The sequence below is a fragment of the Eubalaena glacialis genome, chromosome 14 (assembly GCF_028564815.1).
Source record: "Eubalaena glacialis isolate mEubGla1 chromosome 14, mEubGla1.1.hap2.+ XY, whole genome shotgun sequence".
Taxonomy (NCBI): Eukaryota; Metazoa; Chordata; class Mammalia; order Artiodactyla; family Balaenidae; genus Eubalaena; species Eubalaena glacialis.
The window spans coordinates 21,772,454-21,796,662 of NC_083729.1; the positions used below are offsets into that span (position 1 = coordinate 21,772,454).

Here is a 24,209-nt window from a genome sequence, read left to right on the forward strand (position 1 = left end):
CGGCAAGGAGGGCAGGTCAAACCGTGACCCTGGCTTTAGTCTTAAGGGTTGCCTGGCCAGTCCTGACCCCTCCCTGGAGGAACAAGGAAATCGTTCCTCACCCTAGGGGGGGGTGAGGATGAGCCGCGACGCCAGGCCAGGCTGCCAGCGGCTCAGGGAGTTACCGTACCCGGCCCCCCTCTCCCTGAGTCTCACACATCACAGGCAGGCAGGTAGGTGGGCAGGTACGGGCACGCGCACGCACGCACACACACACACACACACACCACAAACACACCACCCACACAGGGAAGGGCTCGGTCGATGCTACTGGTGGGGGCCAACTATGGAGCCAGGGCATCCTGGGTGGGTGCTCTGGACAGGATGGCAGCAGAGAAAAAAGGACACCATGGGCACGATTAGGTTTTGGCCTTTAGTCTGAAAAAGTGTTGACTGAAAGTGTACAACAGAGAGCGGGTACAAGCGGCTGGGGGCCATGGAGCCGCCAATAAAAAAGAATGTCCTTAAATAAAGTTCACAGAGTAAAAACCAGAACCACCAGTCCTTCCCTCCAACACAACAGAGCACAGGCACAGAACCGGTGATGAGCCCCAAGGAGCAAGGAGGCGGCTGGGGAGAACAGCAGAGGCTCCCAGGCTGCTGTGTGGAGGGAGAGCCCTCTTTGGAATGGGCTGAGCAAAGCCACCCAGCTCCCCCTGCACACCTCATAACCACTGCTAAGGCTAAAGGAAAAAGACAAAACTCAGTCTCAGTCTGGAGGGCTCAGAAAACAGTCTAGGTGGGCAGGGGTCTGGACAACCGCTAGTCCCGCTTGGCCTTCTTCTTGTTGTCACTGTTGCCATTTTCTTCAGCCTCCTCAGTAGAGAGCACCTCCTCCTGTTTCCGCTTGCCACTCTCTGGCTGAAGCGCTGCTGTGTTTCGGGGCTTGAAGCAAATGATGATGCAGGTCATGTTGTCACATCCTGTACCGTCCCCAGAAGTGTCTGGTGCCAGGCACTGATCCAGCAGCTACAAAAGGGATGGGGTAGCTCAGCTTCAGGGTTTGAAAACCTTCCTGGGAACCTAAAGTCTCAAAGGGCTGGCCTTGCTGAGACAGGGTGGCAGAAGGAGGGGAACGGGCAACAGGTGTCACAAAACAGGCCACTTGCTAGTGCATGAGGCATAAGGATAAGTCAGGGAAATGAGGGAAAGTGAAACTTTCTAGTCAGAGTTTAGTATCTGTCAGTAATTAGTGATACTCCCAGGCTCTTGTCTTAACTCAGGCCAAAAGAGAAAACCTTGGATACACAGACCAGACACCCTCTCTCCTCTACCCTGGAACTTACCTCTTCCACGATGGATGACAATAACCGAAGCTCCCCATTTTCATCACGCTGGCTGATCTTCGATTGAATAAAGTCTATAACTTCCTGGCTGCTCATCACATTCCTGGGGTCAAAAACAACAGTAAGAATCTTCTTTAGTCCCAGCAAGGCAGAGTAGAGGATAGAGGTCACAGATGGCTCAGGCCAACGTCAATACCCACAGAGACTTTTCTCAGCTTTGCCTTAGGCTTGGGGGTCTTGACACCAAGCTGCTGCCTATCTAGGCTCTAATTCTAGAGCAGCCTGAGAAAAGGGGCTGACTACAGCCATTAGAAGGAAGATAAAGCAGCTCAGAGCCCTAGAAGAGAAGTAATGCTGCAGGGGAAAAAAGGGAATTTTAGGGTGTTCCGCCAGTGCTTACCAGATGCCATCACAGGCAATGACCATGAATTCGTGATCGTCAGTGAGAGTCAGCACCTTGATGTCAGGAAGGGCCGAAATCATCTGTTCCTCGGGTGGCAAGTTCTTGTTTCTCTTGTAGAAGTGGTCTCCTGAAGTAAAGGAATGGTTGATGAGTAAGTAGTTTGAGCACTTCGCACAGATTTGTGTTTGAGGCCAGTCAAACCCTGCCATTTATTTCCCTTCTTTACAAAGTTCCATAATCTAGTGGAATGGAGAAGTGAGGTCTAGTTTTTCTGGTTTCAACCCTGTCTTTGGGTTGCTGAACCTTAGGTCAGTCACTAACCTGTTTTTTCATCATCTAGAAATGATACCTATTTTACCTATTTCATAGAGATGATTAAGGGACATAGGTAGTAGATACAAAAATACTCGGAAAGATAAAAAGGCCATGAAGATTAAAGTTTGCTATAGGTAGTCTGGAACAGAGAACAAGACCCCAGAAGATTTTCCCATAGTTTCTTGGCCCTTACCAATGGCTCTGGAGAGGTTGAGGCCACCATTGACTCGCCCATCCATGGTGACCTTGCCACCAGCATTCTTGATGCGTGCTAGCTCCACTTCATCCTCCGGTTTGTGGTCATAGGACATGTCTAAAGCTTTGCCAGCCTCAGACACCACACAGCGGGAGTCTCCTGCATTGGCTACAATCAACTGCTTCCCTCGTATCAGAGCCACCACCGCTGTTGTACCACTGTCAGAGCCAGGCTTAAAAGGAAGAAAGGGACCATCATGGGAGCTTCTGGACACCAGCTCTAATCATTCCCCTATGTCTTCTCATCTCATTAGGACCACCAAGAGCACTTTAACAGACAGGAGGAGCATAGATTTAATCTTTCCAGATATAGCATGCTCTCCCCCTTTTCTGAGATAATTCTACCCGAAAGGCCTAATTCCCCTTGCAGAGTAAATCCCTCCATGACCATGACTTCAGTGCTAAGATAGGAAGGGGACCCTTCTCCCAAAATCAAAATCAGAGAATTCACACTTGGCCTCTTGGCTTTCCAGACTCATTGCCCTCCTTTCCCCACACACCTCCTCTTTGCCTTCCATCCCAGGCACCATCATCTCCTCTTCTTCTTCCTCATCCTCTTCAGCCTCCTCAGTGTCATCCTCGTCTTCCTCATTCTCTGCCTCTTCACTGCTGTAGCCATCTTCTTCCTCACTGCATTCCTGCCAGAGGGACAATCCCAGGCTACTGGGACTGAGGTGACCTCCTTGCCCCCTCCCCCCAACTCACGCTCAGAACCAAGAGGCCCTGACTGAACATAGATCCTTAAAACACTGAAAGATGCAAATATATGATCATGATGGAAAAATGTGGAGGACGGGAGAGAGGACTAGGATGGATATAACTAATATCCTGAACTAGGTTCAGCGGTCACTAGCAGGAAACCTCGGGGAAGGCCAGAGCTGCTAGCCAAAAGCACCTTCCAGGCAACATGACCAGAAAATAAGTTGCCCAGAAAAAGAAACACCCAAGTATCCAAAGTAACAACCACCAACTTCTTGTTCTCTCTCTAGGAGACAGACTCTGAAAGGCCAGAACTAGATCTGTTTGTTATAATGTCAACAAAGGAAGAGGTTAAGAGGGCTAATGGTACCCGTGTTGGTGGAGATAATGAATTAAAAAAAAGCTTAGACTGTAGGTGGGGGATGATGTCAAAATAGGAGACAGAAAAGAGTAGAAAGCTATGCACAGCGACCAACCAGGCCCTCTCTACAACTTCAACGTCTATCTGCCCCCACTGGGCCCTTACCTCGCTGTCTTCCTCCTCCTCCTCCGCCTCATCTGACTCATCCTCACTGTCCTCAAAGAACTTGGACTTAGCAACTCGAGGCAGCTTGTCGGAGGCTGAAGAGCAGGAAGGCCCAGCCTCACCAGTGGGAGTGCCAGGCTCCCCACCTTGGCCTGCCTCAGTCCCACATTCCGAGTTGGAGGAAAGGCCCGTGTGAGCCTTGGCTGTGGGGCCATTTTCCTCTGAAGAAGTTTCCCTAGATGGGTCCCCAGGTCCTGCCTCCCCATTGAGGCCCTGGGACCCTGGTTCCTCGCCTGTCCCAGCTCCAGATTTGCTGTGGGGAGCACCCTTGTGACAGTTCTGCCCGTAGCGTGTCAGCAGCTCTTCAATAGTCATGGTAGCCTCTTCATGCAGCAGTGCAGCCTCCTCATTGTCCACTGCAGGGGAGAGGCTAAATCAGCACCCCATGCCAGACTCCTCATGGCATCAGTCCCTTACTACCTCCACAGCCCTTGCAACCTGAGTTCCAACTTCCCCACCACCTCCCACTCCTAAGGCTCCTGTCACTTATCAAATCTCAGAAGAACAGCCCTTTGCTCCCTTTTCCTCAAGTAACATCAGCCTCCAGAGACTTCCTTTGGTCTTTGTCTTGCACTCCCTTCTTAGTCAAAGGAATACTAGTTACTATATGTGTTCCCTATCACCTCTCATTTTTTTATTGGTAAGTTGGAAACCCTAACCTGGCTGAGGACCCAGGAAGTCCACAATGCTACTAGTCCAGGCCTAGGGCTCAGGCTTAATGACTGGCTGCTATGGCTAAAGGCAGCTCCAGTCTTAAAAAAAAATCACATAAACATTAAAATGAACCAGAAAGACCCAATTGCAATGACAAAAGATGATGTATATAAAAATGCTTACAACACTGTGAACTCAACAAAGGTTAATCCTCTCTCTCCTTTTCATAACCACCTGTAGTACAGGAGATTCTTTAACATGAGGATTTCCCAGGTCCCTAGGAAGCCATCTTTCAGAATTGACACACAACTAATATGTATTAAAGAACAGTTCTTTAATATGCCGATTTCCTCTCAAACAAAAGATGCCACACTCACCATCATCTTCATCAGCTACTTTTTCTTTTTCATCCTCATCCTCAGTGGGTCGCCCTGCAATCTGCGCCAGCTCCTTAATGACTTCCTCAGTGGTCAGTTTGGCATCGATAGCCAGGAAGGCATCTTCCAAAGCCTGAATATAATCAAACTAGTATGAGGCATGTGTAGGAAGAAGTACGTGGGTAAAAAATGAACTGCCTATACACAAGCCTGGGCACAAGGATGAGATGCAAATTAGAGTGTGATCCACCAAGCTGTGAGACACTCACAGACAAATAAAAAAACAGTTTAGAGACTTAGGAATCAATAAGGTAGCTCTAAAAAGGATCAAGTGGGAATAAGCTCATTTTAGGTACAGAATTCTTTAAGAAATACAGTAAGAAGAAGCTGGGTGGCAATGAAAAAGGAAAAGCCAAGGACTGGAAAAAAAGGGAAAGTCTGCAGAAATGGAGAATGAACAGTGTGGGAAGACAGACCTTCTGTAGCTTGCCTTCTTTGTAGGCCTTCTGATCTTTGATGATATCAGGAAGATATTTGGCACAGTACAAGGCAACTTCCTCCCCTAGAACAAAGGTAAAGTCACCCAGAGCATAGCTTCGCACACATAGAAAGTGATATAATATCAGCACACCATTCTAGAGTGAACCCCAAGGATTGAGAAGATGAATATCTTAGCACAACTGAAACCTATTTAAAAGAATGTTTTGGGAAGTTCTGACCAAGAAAATGGATTTCACCATCACCTCTCTCAGGGCTATATTAATATATCCCATGTCTTTTCTCGCCTGTATACTTAGTTTTCAGTGAAAAAGAGATAAATGCTAATGTAGGAAGAGGCTTCTTGGATTAAAACAAGGCCTGGTGAGATTAAGAACCAATACACTATCCTCCGGGGAAGGCAGAATGGCAGAATAGAGAAAAACAGAACTAGGCAGGAAATTATATCTGAGGACCAGAACCCTGGAAAGTAAAAGAACAAAGGACCTGAAAGTGGGGTCCTAGAATGTTACCATATGATCTGCTAAAGTTACCTCCATGTCCATCGTAGACAGAAAACATAGCTGTCTCACTGTCCAGCTCAGGAATACAGTTGTGAGCATCCTAGGAAAAAGAGCATAATCATCATTTCTTAAGGTCAAAGGGTATTCTTCCTTGTGCACCTCAGGTCATTAAGGATTGCCTTCACCCCTTAATCGCACTAACCTTTCCCTGGCTGACCTATATGGCCTAGAAATAAGAAAGGAAGATGGGATGATAAATAAGAACAGTACACAGGAGGGAGAAAGGAAGGGACGGGGAGAAAGGAAAGGAACGAGGGAGGGAAGAAGGGAAAGAGATGAATCAGGTCACTACCTCTGCAGTCTAGCAGCCTCAGCCTAGGAGATCTCAGTCCAGATGGCAGAATGTTTGGCTGTTGGAACTCTAGATCTGACCCTTTTGGATTTGTGGCAACTATGGGAAGCACCAGAATAAAGGATCTTTAAAGTCACTTCCAGACCCATTCTATGAATCAGTGAACTTAAAGGAAGAAAATGTTAGGGAAGATAGCAAAAAGCGACCTGAGGGCATTACCGACCTAAAAAGTTTCTAGGAGAATCCTAAGACAGCCGGAGTGAAAGCACTAGAAATTGGTAAAGCTACATACACTTAATACTCCCCACACCCCCAAAACCACCATCTAAACAAATTACTCCCCTTTTCTCTTAAAGTTTAACTCATTTAAGAAGTTACCCCCAAGGCTAGGCGGAGGATATATTTACAAAAGAGTATCTTTCCAACAAATAGTTATTAAACTACACACAGTGGAATTGACAATGCCCCATTAAATCAGCCATCCCATCTCCTATCCCCAGCTGGAACTGAGATACCATTTAACTCTGAAGGCACAGCACACCTAAAGAGAAATTTGCAATGGTCCTGCTACACGAACATTTTATTTGGGACGCTGGGCTTGATCCAATTCTTCTATTAATAAAACTGCCACCCCAAACTAATATTACTGGCTAAGCCAAAGTTCAGGCAAGACTGTCAGACCCAGATAAAAGGGTATCGCCGCTTACCCTGCCCCATCTTGGAAAACAACCCAACCTTCCTTTCAGGTATTCTCTACAGACAAAAAGGATATAATTAGCTATTTACTTTGATTAATTAGTAAAGTTAATAGTTCTCCTTTGTCTTTCAGGTATTGGTATTTAAAAATTTCTAATTATATTAATAGTCAGGAGACCTGAGTGTAGTAGTTCTGTTGTCACTAAAATAAGACTATTCCTTCATTATACAAGTCTAGAATATAAAACTTAGGGGGCTTCCCTGGTGGCGCAGTGGCTAAGAATCCACCTGCCAAGGCAGGGGACACGGGTTTGATCCCTGGGCCGGGAAGATCCCACATGCCGCGGAGCAACTAAGCCCGTGCACCACAACTACTGAGCCTGTGTGCTGCAACTACTGAAGCCCACACACCTAGAGACCGTGCTCCGCAACAAGAGAAGCCACCGGAACGAGAAGCCCGCGCACCGCAACTATAGAGAGCCCACGCGCAGCAAAGAAGACCCAACTCAGCCAAAAATAAATAAAACAAAAAACCAAAAAAACAAAAACTTAGGGTTTTAAAGTAGGGAAGGAGAGCACTGAAAAGGAGCTACTCTTTCTTGTATTTCCCTCTGATTGTCTCCAGGAGAAAGTGCCCCAGAAGCTAATGGGCGTCCACAGAAGGCCTTTGATGGCCTATCTATGGTCATTGACACGACTGCCTCTTAGCCTCATCCCCAGGATCTAGAAGAACACCACACACCAAAGGTCATCTTCTGCCTCTCTCCCTCTTCCAACCGCTCTACCACCAGCCACACTGACCTCCCATCCCTCTAGACCAGGGTTTATCTTACTGGGCCTTTCTCTCCTATCACCAACATCTTAGCACTTTCTTGCCTTTTATGATTGTCTTTTACCACAGCATCCTCTACAGTGGTTCTCAGACTTTAATGTGCCTAAGAATTCATTTGTTCATTCATTCATTCGTCAAATATCTGAGTATCCATTATGTGCTAGTATGTGTTCTGGGTGCTCAGGATGTATCAGTGAACAAAATAAAGACCCACACTTCATAAAACACTTATATTCTAGTGAGGGATATAGACAACAAACACAGTAAATAGGTAAATCATATAGAATGATGGCATAATTCACATAGAAAGATGGTAGTGCTATGAAATAAAGAAAAAGTGAGAAGGGATGGGTTAGATGACAAAAGCAGTGAGAGAATCGGCATGGGACACAGTATAGCACAGGTATGCTAAGCCCATAAGAAACTGTACCTCAGCCGTCACTACCTTGGTCATGCTGTGAGTGTCTGATTAGTTTCAGCAAAACAGTTGTGTCACATTAATGTTGATTTTAATTCTGTTGATTTTGTAGTTTGGTTTGTTGGCATGTAATTTATGTCCAGTTCTATGTTTGTACACATATAAGTAACATTACATTAAAAACATTTTAGTGAATACTGGAGATCCACAAATATTGCTTTCCTTAAAAAAAACCAAAAAACAAAACACACACACACAAAAAATCCATGGAAGATCTCCAAGATATTTTGTTAAATAAAACAAAGTGCATAATGATATATTTAGTAAGCTGCTTTCTGTATAGGAGGGAGCATAGGAATAGACATTTGTCTTCTCATACTTTAATACTACAAGGACACACAAAACTAAAAGTAAACTGTGGGAGGGCATGAGGGTGCAGACAGACTGATGGGAGCAAGACTTAACCATGGGAATGTTTACTTTTTCAAAAGTAAATGAAATGTCTTTTTAAAAAGACTCAATATATGCTAAACTTTGAGAGGCTGGTCCAACTAATTTCACTTTTTTGGTAGATGAGAGAGGAGCACTCTTCCTGTCCACTGCTTCCCAGTGGAACAAGAGAATCAACTGGTCTTTCTCTGTCCTGTAACGCACTCTAAATCACAGCTGTATCATCTCTTTTTTTTTAAACAGATCTTTATTGGAGTATAATTGCTTCACAATACTGTGTTAGTTTCTGTTGCACAACAAAGTGAATCAGCCATATGCATACACATGTCCCCATATCCCCTCCCTCTTGAGCTTCCCTCCCATCCTCCCTATCCCACCCCTCTAGGTCATCGCAAAGCACAGAGCCGATCTCCCTGTGCTATGCTGCTGCTTCCCACCAGCCAACTATTTTACATTCAGTAGTGTATATATGTCGATGCTACTCTCATTTCGCCCCAGCTTCCCCCTCCCACCCCATGTTCCCAAGTCCATTCTCTATGTCTACCTCTTTATTCCTGCCCTGTAACTAGGTTCATCAGTACCGTTTTTTTGTTTTGTTTTAGATTCCATATATATGCGTTAGCATACGGTATTTGTTTTTCTCTTTCTGACTTACTTCACTCTGTATGACAGACTCTAGGTTCATCCACCTCACTACAAATAACTCAATTTCGTTTCTTTTTATGGCTGAGTAATATTCCATTGTATATATGTGTCACATCTTCTTTATCCATTCATCTGTTGATGGACATTTAGGTTGGTATACTATCTCTTTTGAACCCACACCTCTATTTAAAAAAATCTTTTTGACTTCTCATCTGTTCCTCACAAGATCATGTGACTTTGAAGCAGATCTAGCAACAGTGAACACAGGAAAAAATATTTAACCTCAATAGTAATCAAAGAAATGAACATTAAAAAACCAAGGAATTATCCTTTTGTGCAAATGAGAATGATGAAAAAGATTAATAGTATCCAGTAATAATAAGAGTGAAGATAAAAACACATTCTCATGTACTCTGATCAAACAGGAATATAAATTACTAGTTTTCCTGGAGGGCAATTTGGTAATATGTACCACAATGTGCATGTCTTTTGATCTAGTAATTTGACTTCTAAAAGTTTATTTTATGAGAGTACTGACACAAGGAAACAAAGATATGAAGAATGTTCATTACAGCATTACTTATAATAAAAAACAATTATAACCATGTAAATTTCCATGAATAGATTAGATTACAAACAGTACACCCCTCCAATGGAATATATGCAGCTCTTAGAAATGATGAATATGTATTCATTTAGAAATGAGTTCACAATATATTGTGATAAAAAGCAAAAAATAAAGTATCTATGTATATGTTAGAAGTCTGTAAGATCACACATCAAACTTAGTAGAGGGTGAAATCTGAGTAATAATTATATCCTACTTTTCAAGATTTTTATTTTTATACAATTAGCCGTATCGTTCCGTTCTGAATAATGACCACAACAAAAGAAACCTATGGTTGTCCTTAAGCTGCCAAGCTACCATATACTGTGTGATCTCTGGTCAGCTATCTATTGATGTGCCTCAATTTTACCCTCTATAGTATGGAATAAGAATATCTACATTACTCATATCATCACAGGACTATCATGATGATGATGTAAAACATGTAAAAATTCTTTGTAAACTGGAACGTAATATATAAGTATATATATTCTGCTCTGAAATTTAGTACCTAGTTCACATTTGTCTTCTCTATCCTTTTTCTCAAAGAGGAATGCCCACAATAAAGACTCATCTTATACCTCGAGGTCTCAGTTCCTAGAACCACTCCACATTACCTTCTCCTCCACTTCTTTGTGAGGTTTTGGATCTATATCACTTGGAACTGCTCTACCTTCTCTAAGCACTTCAATTTCCCCCTTATATCTTCAATCATAGCTTCCATACCTTTACCTTTGTCTGTCTCTCTGTCCTTTTCTGAGCCAGAGCTAAGTATTGCATATTTCAACTCTGTCTCTTAGCAATCTAGAAAAACTCATCCAACCTTGTATAACCCGACCAAATGCTTTCTTCACACTTGAATCAGAGCCACTAAGTATCGCTAGTCATAAAATGTCATGAAATCATGTTGATTGTGGTGACTACTTCCATTTAGCACTTTTTTCTCTATTCTGCATTGACTCTTAAATATATTAACCACAGTCAGTCACAAACCTTTCCCACATTATTCAAGCTCTCAATGTTATTTTCCTTTCACTCATAGCAGATGAGCTAACCTCTTACTTTACTTAGATCAAGGTCTTATTTCAAGATCTACCTCATCTTCCCTATTCTAACTCAAAATTTCTCCATAGCTGTATCTAACATCTCCTTCACTTCTGCCTCAGAAGCAATATTTCTCCTCTCTCTTTTTTTAATAAATTTATTTATTTATTTTTGGCTACGTTAGGTCTTCGTTGCTGCGCGCAGGCTTTCTCCAGTTGTGTCAGGTGGGCTTCTCACTGCGGTGGCTTCTCTTGCTGCGGAGCACTGGCTCTATGTGTGCAGGCTTCAGTAGCTGTGGCACGTGGGCTCAGTAGTTGTGGCTCGCGAGCTCTAGAGTGCAAGATCAGTAGTTGTGGCACACGGGATTAGCTGCTCCGCGGCATGTGGGATCTTCCCGGCTCAGGGTTTGAACCCGTGTCCCCTGCACTGGCAGGCGGATTCTTAACCACTGCCACCAGGGAAGTCCCTCTCCTCTCTTTCTAGATTAACATTTCCTCTTAAACTCAAACCCTTCTCCTTCAAGATCATACTTCACGAAGCAGGTAATCACTATAACAGCAATCCCAATAGCCATTTTGCAGGCTTCATTCTCCCCAACCGCTGTATGTAATTAAATAGTACAAACCATGTCAGCTTTCTCAAAAGTTCTCTTGGGTTCTGTGAAGAACTGTAGTTCTATACCTCCAATTGCCTGTTTCTACAGGATATCCCTTCTCCACCTCAAACTTAACATATGTAAACAGGAACTTAGCAGTCTCCAAAAAAATCAAAGCTTCCCCTACATGTCTTATTTCTGTCAATGGAATCTTAACTCTCCTAGGCAACACCTAATATCAGTCCTCCTTGACTTCCTGGCTGTCTTCCACCAACCACTACTGAGTCCTGCTGACTTTTCCCTCATAACTGTGATCCTGGATTACTTTATTCTTAATGGTATTTTAACTCCTCTCCGATCTCTACTCTCTGCCCCCTGTAATCCAGCCTACATACATCCAGCTGCCAGATTAATCTCCCTTATATAACATTTTATTGCTAGGCCCTTCAATGGACTCTACTGCATTAGATTAATTCCATACAAGTTACTGGCAATTTAAGGCACTCAGTAATCATTCCTATCCATCTCCATAACCTAGTCTCTTTAACTCATACCATTCCCCAAAAGAAACTACTCTTGACACTCTTGATACTGAACACCCTACCCCAGCAAAGTAGTAAGAATGCCTGCTTCAGTCTTTCCTCCTATCCTTTCTTCTAATACTTTTTCTTCTCCCACTTTCCTCCTCCCCATTTGTTACCATTTATACTCTTTCCTAAAGGTCCAGTTAGTCTCACCACCTCCAAGAGATATTTCTTCATCACACCAATACTCTGTGATCATTCCCCACCCGAACTCTTAATATTTATTGCTTCTACCAATAATTTGGCATTCAGCATATGCTATCTTGTATTGTTATCCAACATTCCATAGGGGAAAAGGGAGTCCTAGGTCCAAAACAGCATGAAAACAGACTGTCTTAAATTTCTTTACAGCGCTGGGGCCTAACAGTATGTTTTGTAACACAGCAGGATGTTTGCTTATGATGGTGAGTTCCCAGCTGCCTCAGAGCAAATATCTTAGGGATACCTCCTCCTTCATTTACTACCCAACACATAAAGTTGTATCATAACACAATAACCACTGAGATGGTATGAAAGAAATGATGCAGAATACACAGATCACCTGAATAAGGGCTCTTAGGTCTTGCCTTACTAAATTATATATCACACAGCCCCTTCTGACCTTCTAGACACCAGCGGATCTGCTATTAATAAAGACCTGGTTATCTTTCCTGATGTCAATTTCCTAAGGTTACAAATACATCCACAAAGGCTCCTGTGTCACTTGATCAATCATTTAGATTTATGATACTTAAATTTATCTAAATCTTTGCAATTCAAGATAAAACTTTTGAAGGTGGTTGGAAAGGGAACTACATTTTTGGTTTTAAAAAGTCATGTATTGGGCTTACCTGGTGGCACAGTGGTTGAGAATCTGCCTGCCAGTGCAGGGGATACGGGTTCAAGCCCTGGTCTGGGAAGATCCCACATGCCACGGAGCAACTGGGCCCGTGAGCCACAACTACTGAGCCTGCGCGTCTGGAGCCTGTGCTCCACAACAAGAGAGGCCGCGACAGTGAGAGGCCCGCGCACCGCGATGAAGAGTGGCCCCCGCTTGCCGCAACTAGAGAAAGCCCTCACACGGAAACTAAGACCCAACACAGCAAAAATAAATTAATTAATTAAATAAATAAATAAATAAAAATTTATTAAAAAAAAAAAGTCATGTATTACTGTCTGACTTAAAATTATATGCATGTATTACCACTGTGCTATAGACTGAATGTTTTGTGTCTCCCTAACATTCCTATGTTGAAACTTCAGGGCCAAAGTGATGGCATTTGGAGGTAGGGCCTTTGGGAGGTAATTAAGTCATGAGGGAGGAGCCCTCATGAATGAAATTAGTGCCCTTATAAAAGACCCCAGAGAGGTCCTCTGCCTTGTGAGGACACAGCTAAAACACAGCCACTATGAACCAAGAAGCGGGCCCTCCCCAGACACCTTGATCTTAAGCTTCCCATTAGGGTCTCAAAGAGATATTTACACACCCATGTTCATAGCAGCTTTGTTCACAAGAGCCAAAAAGTAGAAAAACCCACGTGTTCATCAACAGATGAATGGATAAACAAAATGTGGTATATACATACAAAGGAACATCATTAAGCCTTAAAAAGAAAGGAAATTCTGACACATGCTATAACATGGATGAATGTTGAGGACATTATGCTATGTGAAATAAGCCAGTCATAAAGACAAATCTGTCTTTATATGAGGTACCCAGAGTAGTCAAATTCATAGAGACAGAAAGTAGAACAGTGGTTGTCAGGGGCTGGGGGAAGGGGGAATGGGGAGTGGTTCAATGGGTATAGAGTTTCAGTTTTGCAAGATGAAAAGAATTCTGGAGACTGGTTGCACAACAACGTGAATTTACTTAACGCTACTGAACTGTACGTTTTAAATGGTTAAGATGGTAAATTTTATGTTATGTGTATCTTACCAAACAAACAAACTTCCTACAAAGAAAAGCCCAGTGTCAGATGGCATCACTGGTGAGTTCTACCAAATATTTAAAGACTAATTAATAGCAATTCTTCACAAACTCTTCCAAAGTACAGAAGACGGGGTGACACTTCCCAACTCATTCTATGAGGCCAGTATTATCCTGATACCAAAACCAGACAGATATCGCAAGAAAACTATAGACTTAATATCATTAAGATAATAATACTCATCAATAGATCTACAAATTCAGAACAATTCCTATCAAAATCCCAGATGCCTTTTGTACTGAAACTGACAAGCTGATCCTAAAGTTCATATGGAAATACGAGGGACCCAGAAAAGAAGAAACAAGAAAAAGAACAAAGCTGGAAGACTTGTACTTCCCAACTTCAAAACCACAAAGCTATAGTAACCAAGACAGTGTGGTACATAGATCAATGGAGTGGAATTAAGAGTCCAGAAATAAACCCTCATATTTATGGTCAATTGATCTTAAACAATGATGCCAAGATAATTCAGAAAGGGAAAAGAATACGCTTCTTAACAAATGATGGGGACTTCCCTGGTGGTCCAGTGGTTACGAATCTGCCTTCCAATGAAGGGGATGCAGGTTCGATCCCTGGTCAGGGAACTAAGATCCCACATGCCGCGGGGCAACTAAGCCCTGAGCTGCAATGCCCGCGCGCTCTAGAGCCCATGTGCCACAACTAAAGAGAAGCCCGCACGCTGCAACTAAGACCCGAGGCAGCCAAATAAATAAATAAATACCTAAAAAAACAAAAAACAAAAACAAACGACGCTGGGACGAACACATATCCAGATGTAAAAGTTTGAACTTGGAACCCTTCTTTACACCATACACAAAAAGTAACTCAAAATGGATCACAGACCTAAATGTAAGAGCCAAAACTATAAAACTCTTAACAGATAAACTGGACTTCATCAAAATTAAAAACTTTTGTGCTTCAAAGGACACCAAGAGGGGCTTCCCTGGCAGTCCAGTGGTTAAGACTCTGCACTTCTACTGCAGGGCAGCACGGGTTCGATCCCTGGTTGGGGAACTAAGATCCTGCATGCCCACATGCTGCTCGGCATAGCCAAAAAAAAAAAAAAAATGGACAAAGGATCTGAACAGCCATTTCTCCAAGGATACAGAAACGGCCAATAAGCACAAGGAAAAATGCTCAAACATCATTAGCCATCACGGAAATACAATCAAAACTACAATGAAATACCATTTCACACCCACCAGAATGGCTATAACTGGAGGAAAAAAAAAAAGATTAACAGGTGTAGGGAGGAGGTAGAGAAACTGACACCCTCATATACTGTTGGTAGAAATGTAAAATGGAGCAACTACTTTGGAAAATAGTTAGGCAGTTCCTCAAAATGTTAAACGTGGAGTTACTATATGACCCAGCAATTCTACTCCTAGGAATATACTCAAGAGAAATAAAACTTATTTCCACACAAAAATCCAAACATGAATATTCATAGCACCATTATTCATAATAGCCAAAACGTGGAAATCCAAACCACCATCAACTGATGGATGAATAAACAAAATGTGCGTACAATGGAAGATTATTCAGCCATAAAAAGGAATAAAGTACTGATTGATTCATGGTACAACCTGGATGACCCTTAAAAATGTTGTTTAGGGGCTTCCCTGGCGGCGCAGTGGTTAAGAATCCTCCTGTCAATGCAGGGGACACGGGTTCGAGCCCTGGTCCGGGAAGATCCCACATGCCACGGAGCAACTAAGCCCATGTGCCACAACTACTGAGCCTGCGCTCTAGAGCCCGTGAGCCACAACTATTGAGCCTGCACGCCACAATTACTGAAGCCCGCGTGCCTAGAGTCCGTGCTCCGCAACAAGAGAAGCCACCGCAATGAGAAGCCCGTGCACTGCAATGAAGAGTAGCCCCAGCTCACTGCAACTAGAGAAAGCCGGCGCGCAGCAACGAAGACGCAACGCAGCCAAAAATAAATAAATTAAATATATATATATATATTGTTTAGTAAAAAGCAACCAGACATAAAAGGTGACATATTTATATGAAATGTTCAGAATAAACAAATCCATAAGACATAATGTAAATTAGTGGTTGCCAGGGGTTAGAGGAGGGGGGATAGGGAGTGACTAATAATGGCTACAATATTTCTTTTTCGGGTGATGAAAATGTTCTAAAATTAATAGTGGTGATGGCTGCACAACTCTGTGAGTATATTAACTATTGAAATGTACACTTTAAATGGTTATGGTACCTGAATTATATCTCGATACAGTTGTTTAAAAAGGGACCTGTATATACATTTTCAAGTACTATGCATGATTAAAAGTTGACACACTCCATCCCTGAACTAGACTTAGAGGGAAACAGAAAACAACTCCACTGGAATTGGTACTCAGTTCACAGTGTGTCATTAAACATCAGTGATGCTTTCAGTTCTAAAGATTTGTGCTTCCAGACAGCACAATTTTAATGGCAGCTAACAGTGGCAAGAACTACTGATCAGATGTGTCAAATTTCTACATTCAAATTCAAGCCCTTACCTCTCAAAGTATAATTCCAAGATGGTAACCCAATAGAGGGTCAGGGGTTCAGAAGCAGTATTAACTGCTAGGGGATTGGGCAACAGAAATAATGTAAAATATTCTTGAAATCTTGAGAAATAAGTTCTGACTGTAACTTACAGTTGCTTGAAAACTTATAAAGGAATAGTATAGTAGAAAACAATTTCTCCATATTAATGGACATGCATTTGATATCATTTCATGCTATCTTTGAATTGTAAAGAATAGGAACTGCATGCTGATCAAAAAGAATGCCCTTTTATGAAAGTTGCTTAACTGTATCCTAGACAAAGGAATTCTGATCTGGTTCAGTAAATAAAAAGTGCTTTAAGCTACAGATGAGACACTAATCTGAGGTACAAACAATAAATGGTCTTCGGCCTCAGATGCCCTCTCTCAAGTGGAACCCCACAGCATGCTTGTGGTATCTCATTTTATATCTCCCCTATTAATATAATGATTGAAACTATCATGCATGTATCTTTAAGAACTTTCTGCACAACATTATCTACATTCAATTCTAGATGACCCTCTGTGACCACTAATAAGCCAGCTTCTATATGGCAATAAACAGCTAGCCTACTCAAATTTATACTCTAGGTATTGATGCTGCCTTTAAAAGGGACAAATATAAGATAGATAGATAGATATATACATATACATACATATACATATATATATATCTCCTAATACCCCACAGGAAGCAATTTTGTCACTTCCACAGAACCTCATAACCAAAAACTAAAAGTACTCTAGTCTCTTTGAGACTACATCAACTAAAACTGTTTTCAGATTGGACTTCTCATTAGACATCAGAAACTCAGAGCCTTTCCATATATATTTCTCAGGCACCCTTCCACAACCTACCTGTTAACCCCCAAAATACATACCTCAACCAGCTTGAGGGTCCCTCCAAACCATGGAGAAGGAAGAAGGGAAGGGAACATCAACTGTGGTATTTTGATTACCCCTCCTCAAAACACCCTGGTTCCACAGCAAAAGGGGCTGGAGAGAGGCAGAAAGTATAAAATGCCAGCTATTGATAGTTGCCATTCTTGCCTCAAGAGAAGGGATAAAACAGTACTCTCTAAGGCTGACTATACATCAGTCAGGATTTCAGTAACCTTTATAATGTGTATGGGTGTGATAAACTTACCTCACCTAAATCATTAGGACCAGGCAAATAAGGTCAATAGAATTAATAAACTGGTGAAATTCAGCCCTAAAGGTTAAGAGGAACAGGAGTACACTTTCGGAAAAGGTAAGATTCACTCAACAGGCTAGAAGTCAGTTCTTTTCTTGCCATAGCAAAGAAACTATGTTATACTGCAGGGAGAAAGGAAACAAAGCCAGAAGCAAAAGTATCAATGCAGCAGAACAGGATCCCAAACAGGACTTCAAGAAGATTTGATTGGGTATACTTAACTATTCAAACAAAGGGAAATTCAGAAACCACATAAGATTTTAAAACCCTAAGTGGTTATCTCTCAGGAGGAAGATTAGGATCTAAGGAATAGTCTAGCAAGATCTCTACAAACCAAACAGCCCCTGATGAAAACAGTTATGTTCTAATTACCAGAGGAGAAACCAAAAATAAAGGGAAATGCCCTGCAGAGAAGAAGCAAACAGTACAGAATCACTGGGCAAAAGACTTGGAAAATTGATTATCCAAGCAACTCAATTCATAAAGAAAACTAGAAAGAGTAACAAAGAAGTGGAACAACCACAGCAGAGAGGAAAGTGGAAAATATGGAATGAGAAACCCAAAGGAAAAGCCTTACTGTGATGTGAGACAGTCACCTCAAATCTTACAATATTAACAGAAAATGCCATAGACCTGGAACCTCCAAATTACCAACTAACCCAAACCCCAGATTGACAGCGAAGCTACATCCAGATATTTCTACCAGCCAGACAATTACACTTACCAAGCACCCAGTAAACTCAATACTGTGCACCACAGAGAAATATAAATGCTTTATTTCAGGTTGACACAGATGAGAACAGTGTGTAGTATAGGTCTTGAACAATTTTCATCCTACAGATTCTTTCCACCAAGGCACAAGTATCCTAATCTCTCTGGGCGTCGGTTTTTGAGCTGTAAAATGTGGTGAGATGAACTATATAGGATCCTCTCCATTCCTGAGATTTTAAGCATATGATAAAGTCTGCCGTGGGTATAAAATGTGAGTCTGAGAACAAACCATTTAAGTTTATACTGTCATTCCAGAGCTAACCACAGGGAGGAGTGAGGGATTTGAAGAAATTCCCAAGGGAGACTTTTGGCTGTTACCTGAAGCCCACCTAGTAAGTGGATAAACCTTCGATCCCAGACATAATTAGAGCATCTCCCTGGCTCCTCTGCCTAGACCTCACAAAACTCTTCACAAAAACACGTCTTACACATGTCTTTCTTCCTTTCCCTCCTACCATAGTTTTCTCTGTTCTCCTTTGTAGTTTCACACCCATTTGCCCAACACTACTCCTTTTTATCCAGAATTTTTCCATTTTTCCCTTTTATCGATAGTAAATTTTTCTATAAAAGAAAAATCAGTTCTCTGTAGGTTAAGAAAAAAAAAAGTTGATGAAATGATTGAAAATCAAGGAAACTATAAGCTACAACAAGCACAGGTAAAATGACAATTACTAAGTTTTAGAGAAATTCTGAGTGAGAAAAAAACATCAGGCATAATTTTAAAAGAAATTATAGTGACTGACACAGTTCAAGGCTTCCAAAGGCCAAGAAAGGCCCTGAAAGAATACAAACGAGTGATAACTCTTGGAGGTCAAGTCAAACCTCTGAAATTAACATGTGGTGCCCAGGGCCAGGCATCTAGGTATTAAGATTTTGAAGCGGACTATTTGCCTGGCTTCCTTTCCTGTCAAACTCCTCGTCCAAAGACGCCTCACACATCACTTTTTTTTTTTTTTAAGTACAATCATTCACATCTATCCGCCTCTCTCTAGCAAAAGTCAATGGATAAATAGTCCCTCTCTTCATCTTTACTCCCACATTAAACCTCACACCGTTTACGAGCCTGGAGGGCTGGTTTGTCACGACAGGATGGCGCGAAGGCACGGGGAGGTCGGTCAGTGGGCGGAAGGTGCCTCTCCCCACATGGCCGAGCCCTCGCCGCCAAGCTGGCCACCGTCACACGGTCTCCTAGCACCGGCAGCTCCCTCTCGGCCCCGGCCCCGCTCTCGCTGTCGCCCCCCAATTTGCCGCTGCGGTCACAGACTCTCGATTCGGACCCTTCCCCGGGGATGACCCCATCCCCCCCCCCCCGGCTCCCTTTCTCCGTCAGGTTCCCGCCCTACAGCCGTCAGCCTATGGGCCCCTCCCGCCTCACCTCCATGGAAACGCGCCAGCCTTGCATGGCGGAGAAGCCATAGGGCAGCGGCAGCCGCGAGGCGCCGGCGCCGACCCCGTCCCCGGAGCACTTCACCGTGTTGGGCTGGGAGAGGTAGGCACCCATGGCGGCGGCTGACCGGCGGCCTCAGGGGCAGGCGAACGGAGCGCGACCCGTGCCGGCGTCGGAGCCGGAGCCCCGGGTGCGCGCGTGGCAGGAGCGGGCCCGGCTGCGCGGCCGACGCAAGGTGCCGGTGAAAGGCGCGAGGCGGCCCAGGAGGCGGTAACGGGACCGGAGCAGAGAGGGAGCGGAAGCGGAAACTGCGCCGCTTCAGACCCCGCCCGGCCGGCGCGGCGCGGCGCGGTGCTGAGGGCAGTCATTTCCTTAGCAACTCGCCCCGCCCGCGGGGACAACGGCCCGCCCAACCGCCCTCCCGCGAGATTGGCGCGGCCACGCCCACCAACGGCCGCGGTCACGCCCACCAACGGCCGAGGCCGCCTTGGGGCAGTCCGGGACGTTGTTCCTAGCCAGTGTCTCTCCCCAACTGTCCCCCAGTGTCCCCCGCCTCCGCTCCCCTACCCCGGCCTCTCGCGTTTTGTCTGAAGCTCTTTTGTGCGGGACCTGGCACTTCCGGTTCATCCTCCAGCGTGTCAGTTCACTCTCCACCGCGCCCTCAGACTCCCTCAAACCCCGCCCCGTACGGTTCAATTAAAGTTGACTAGGGTTCTGAGCGCAAGAAGTACCCTGGCCAGGCTTTGTGAGGCCCACGCGAGTAGGATGTGAGAGAGTCTTTCTGATAAAAGAAAATGAAGACCTCGATCTGTGACCCAGTCTATGCTGGTCGAGAAGAAATCAAAGGAGAGTGGAAGAGCTGTTACTTGAGGTCCTCAGGATGCCCCAGGCGTGCGTTATACCAGGGGGAGAAGGGAATAATGTTACAAGGTTGCAGGGGTGAAGAATGAAAGTAAACTGCTTTGGTAAGGGTTTTTGAGGAAGCTATCTGGCCTCGTTGGAAATTGATTTTAAGTGGTAATATTAGATAGGATAGAGATGGTCGCAAGCGCCAAAATGGGTGACTTGGACTTCACTGCTATCCTGGTGTAGCACTTGGGGATTGTTGGTCTAGTCTTCGTGTACAGTGTAGATTGGAGGGAGAGTCTGGAAACTAACTGGTTAAAGGGCTCTTAATCTAAGTATGGGACGAGAAGGGCAGGAACTAAGGTGGGTGGCAATGGGAATAGAGATAAAGGAACAAATTAGACAATAAGAAATGGACAGGATTTAGTAACAGATTGGATTCGGGGTGGAAGAGAAAGGGAAAATTCTCAAAGGATAAGAAGATTAATTCTTTTAAAATACAAAGATCATGGCTTCCTCCTACTCTTCAAATAGTCCAAATTCCTTAACATAGTTTACCAGACCCTTCATGCTTGAAAGGCTTCTTCCATGTCTCTCCCATTCCTCTCCATTTCCGCTACCCAGTGCTTCAGCAATATGTCTTTGGGTTCCTCCATGCTTTCTCTTCCTATGCTTTCACCCATGGAACATACCTCCTCACCCACCCACCCTCATCATTACTACCTTCAGGAAGTCTTCTCTAATATCCCTACAATGGTTTGGGTCCCCACTTGTGTGTCTTTCCTGACAGACTATAAGCCTTTAGGAAGTCAGAAACTCTGTCAAACTTACTGTTGTATACCCCAGCATCCCTAGCACAATTCTTATCTGTGCTGAATAGTATTTAAATACTTGTTGAATGAATGAATATCACCAAGGTTTTGCCTTTGAATGACAAAAATTGGCAGAGCCGGTAACAGAAAATGGTGTGATGGGGGCGGGGGGCGGGGGTGAATGCTAGTTTGGGGAGAAAATGGTGCGTTTGGTTTAAGGTGACAACTAGATATACAAACATTGCAAATATTGGCTTGAAGTTAGGCTATGAAGGTAGGAGGTGTTAATTAGGCCTGTTGGTCATCACGAACCTGGATAAGATCTCTTACCAAGGCAGTGTTAAAGGAGCATGAAATTACTCGGCCTCTTTTTTTTTTTTTTAATTTATTTATTATTTATGTTTTGTCTGTGTTGGGTCTTTGTTGCTGCACGCGGGCTTTCACTAGTTGCGGCAAGCGGGGGCTACTCTTCGTTGCGGTGCGCAGGCTTCTCATTGCGGTAGCTTGTCTTGTTGCGGAGCATGAGCTCTAGGTGCGCGGGCTTCACTGGTTGTGGCACGTGGGCTCAGTAGTTGTGGCTCACGGGCTCTAGAGCGCAGGCTCGGTAGTTGTGGTGCACGGGCTTAGTTGCTCCGCAGCATACGGGATCTTCCCGTACCAGGGCTCTCACCCGTGTCCCCTGCACTGGCAGGCGGTTCTTAACCACTGCACCACCAGGGAAGCCCTCAGCCTCCTTTTTTTTTTTCTTCTAAGAGTGGAATGTGATGTTGTGGAAAAAAAGCGTGAGTTTTGATATATATATTACCTATGTGGTCTTTCACAAGTTACTTATTCTCTCTCAGACTCAGTTCCTCATCTATAAAACAGACATACAGTATCTACTTTTTCGGATTGCTTTAAGGCTAAGAGGAGCTGAATATAAAATGCCAAGTTTACATAAATGTTGTATTATTATTCAACCAAAAATCTACCATTCATTAGGTATACATATATACAAGCTAAATATGGAATGGAAATAACATTAAATTATGTTCACAAAACAATAGAAGAAGGCCTGAAACAAAATGGGAGAAAAACAGATAAGGAAAAAAGTGGGAAAGAAAATATTATTCAAAAAAAAGTGAGGCACTGGGAGGGCAGTGGTGCCTCTGAGAGAAGAAATGGAGATACTAAGGGGCTCATGGAAAGAGGTGGGAAAGAGACAAAGAATATGAAGGTTATCCTCTCCCTAGTCCATCTCCATTTCCCCCAAACCACTACATTACACTTCTGAGGACACAAAGTTTTCATGCTTTGAGCAAAAAAAATTTTTTAACTAAAAATACTCTAAAACACTGTATTCACAGATTGATTTTCATGAGTCTTTCTGTAAACTATGAGCTTCAGAAATATGACCTATCACACATGGTAACAGAAGCAGCTTCTGAACATGTACTTTAGGGGCCGGCCTGAATATAAAAAGGGTCCCTAAAATATACACCAAGTTCACACAACAACTAGGGATAAAGGCATGGAATTGGTTTGTTATGGGTAGAAAATAATGAATTCTAAGCATTTGGCGATTCCTATACATATTCACAATATTGAGGTATTGCCTTTGCCTTATTTTAAAAAATAATATTTATTTATTTATTTATTTGCTGCGCCGCTTACAGGATCTTAGTTCCTGGACCAGGGATTGAACCCGGGTGTCAGCGGTGAAAGCACCAAATCCTTAACCACTGGACTACCAGGGAATTCCTGATTTTTATATTTAAAATTAGATTGCTTATATTTTCTTGTTGCTCAAATTGATCGAGTATTGAAAATAAACTGACAAATACTTGTCATTTTTAAAACTTTTTTTGTCTGTTTCTATTAGCCTCTCATGAGTTTCTTTCCAGTTATCTCTCATAAGAGAAAGAAGAAAAGAGAAGAAGGTGGCTTAAGCCAGTGTTTTTCAAGTGTGAGTAATTGTGTAGCACTGAGACATACCTGCAAATCCCAAGGGATTTAAGGGACCGTCCCCCGCACCCCCCCCCCGGCCCCCCGGGCTGGGCAACATTGCTTTAAAAGTTAAATGCTAACTTCAGAGTATAATGTGATACCAGTTAAATTGTAAACTTAAACATAAATTCAGGATCACTCAAAAATATAAAATGTTAATCCAGATGATCCAAAATATGCTAACATGCTTATATTATAAAACTTAAAGCACAATGTTTTAAAATTCTCATAGAAGTGCTCATTTCGGCAGCACATATACTGATCCAGCAATCCCACTCCTGGGCATATATCCAGAGAAAACCACAATCCAAAAGGTTACATGCACCCCAGTGTTCATTGCAGCGCTGTTTAAAGTAGCCAAAGATATGGAAGCAACCTAAATGTCCATTGACAGAAATGGATAAAGAAGATGTGGTACATATATACAATGGAATATTACTCCATTAAAAAAACCAATGAAATAATGCTATTTGCAGCAACATGGATGGACCTAGAGATTATCATACTAAGTGAAGTCAGAGAAAGACAAATATATGATATCGCTTATACGTGGAATCTAAAAAGAGGTACAAATGAACTTATTTACAAAACAGAAATAGAGTCACAGATGTAGAAAACAAACTATGGTTACCCGGGGGTGGGGGGAAGGAGGGGAGGGATAAATTGGGAGATTGGGACTGACATATACACAATAGGAAACTAATAAGGGGCTTCCCTGGTGGCACAGTGGTTAATAATCTGCCTGCTAATGCAAGGGACACGGGTACGAGCCCTGGTCCTCGAAGATCCCGCATGCCGCGGAGCAACTAAGCCCGTGCGCCACAACTGCTGAGCCCACGTGCCACAACTACTGAAGCCCACGCACCT

At 43.3% G+C, this 24,209-nt stretch overlaps 1 protein-coding gene across 1 annotated transcript; it reads right to left on the minus strand.

The window, feature by feature from the left end:
* Window positions 1-393: 393 nt before the first annotated feature.
* PPM1G (protein phosphatase, Mg2+/Mn2+ dependent 1G) lies at window positions 394-20,052 on the minus strand. Its single transcript, XM_061210548.1, has 10 exons — window positions 19,687-20,052; window positions 5,646-5,715; window positions 5,091-5,176; window positions 4,615-4,747; window positions 3,524-3,939; window positions 2,799-2,936; window positions 2,237-2,471; window positions 1,726-1,855; window positions 1,326-1,428; window positions 394-1,008 (listed from the first exon to the last, which is right to left on the minus strand). The coding sequence occupies exons 1-10, from the start codon at window positions 19,810-19,812 to the stop codon at window positions 802-804; spliced, it is 1,644 nt and encodes a 547-aa protein (XP_061066531.1). The 5' UTR covers window positions 19,813-20,052; the 3' UTR covers window positions 394-801.
* Window positions 20,053-24,209: the final 4,157 nt, after the last annotated feature.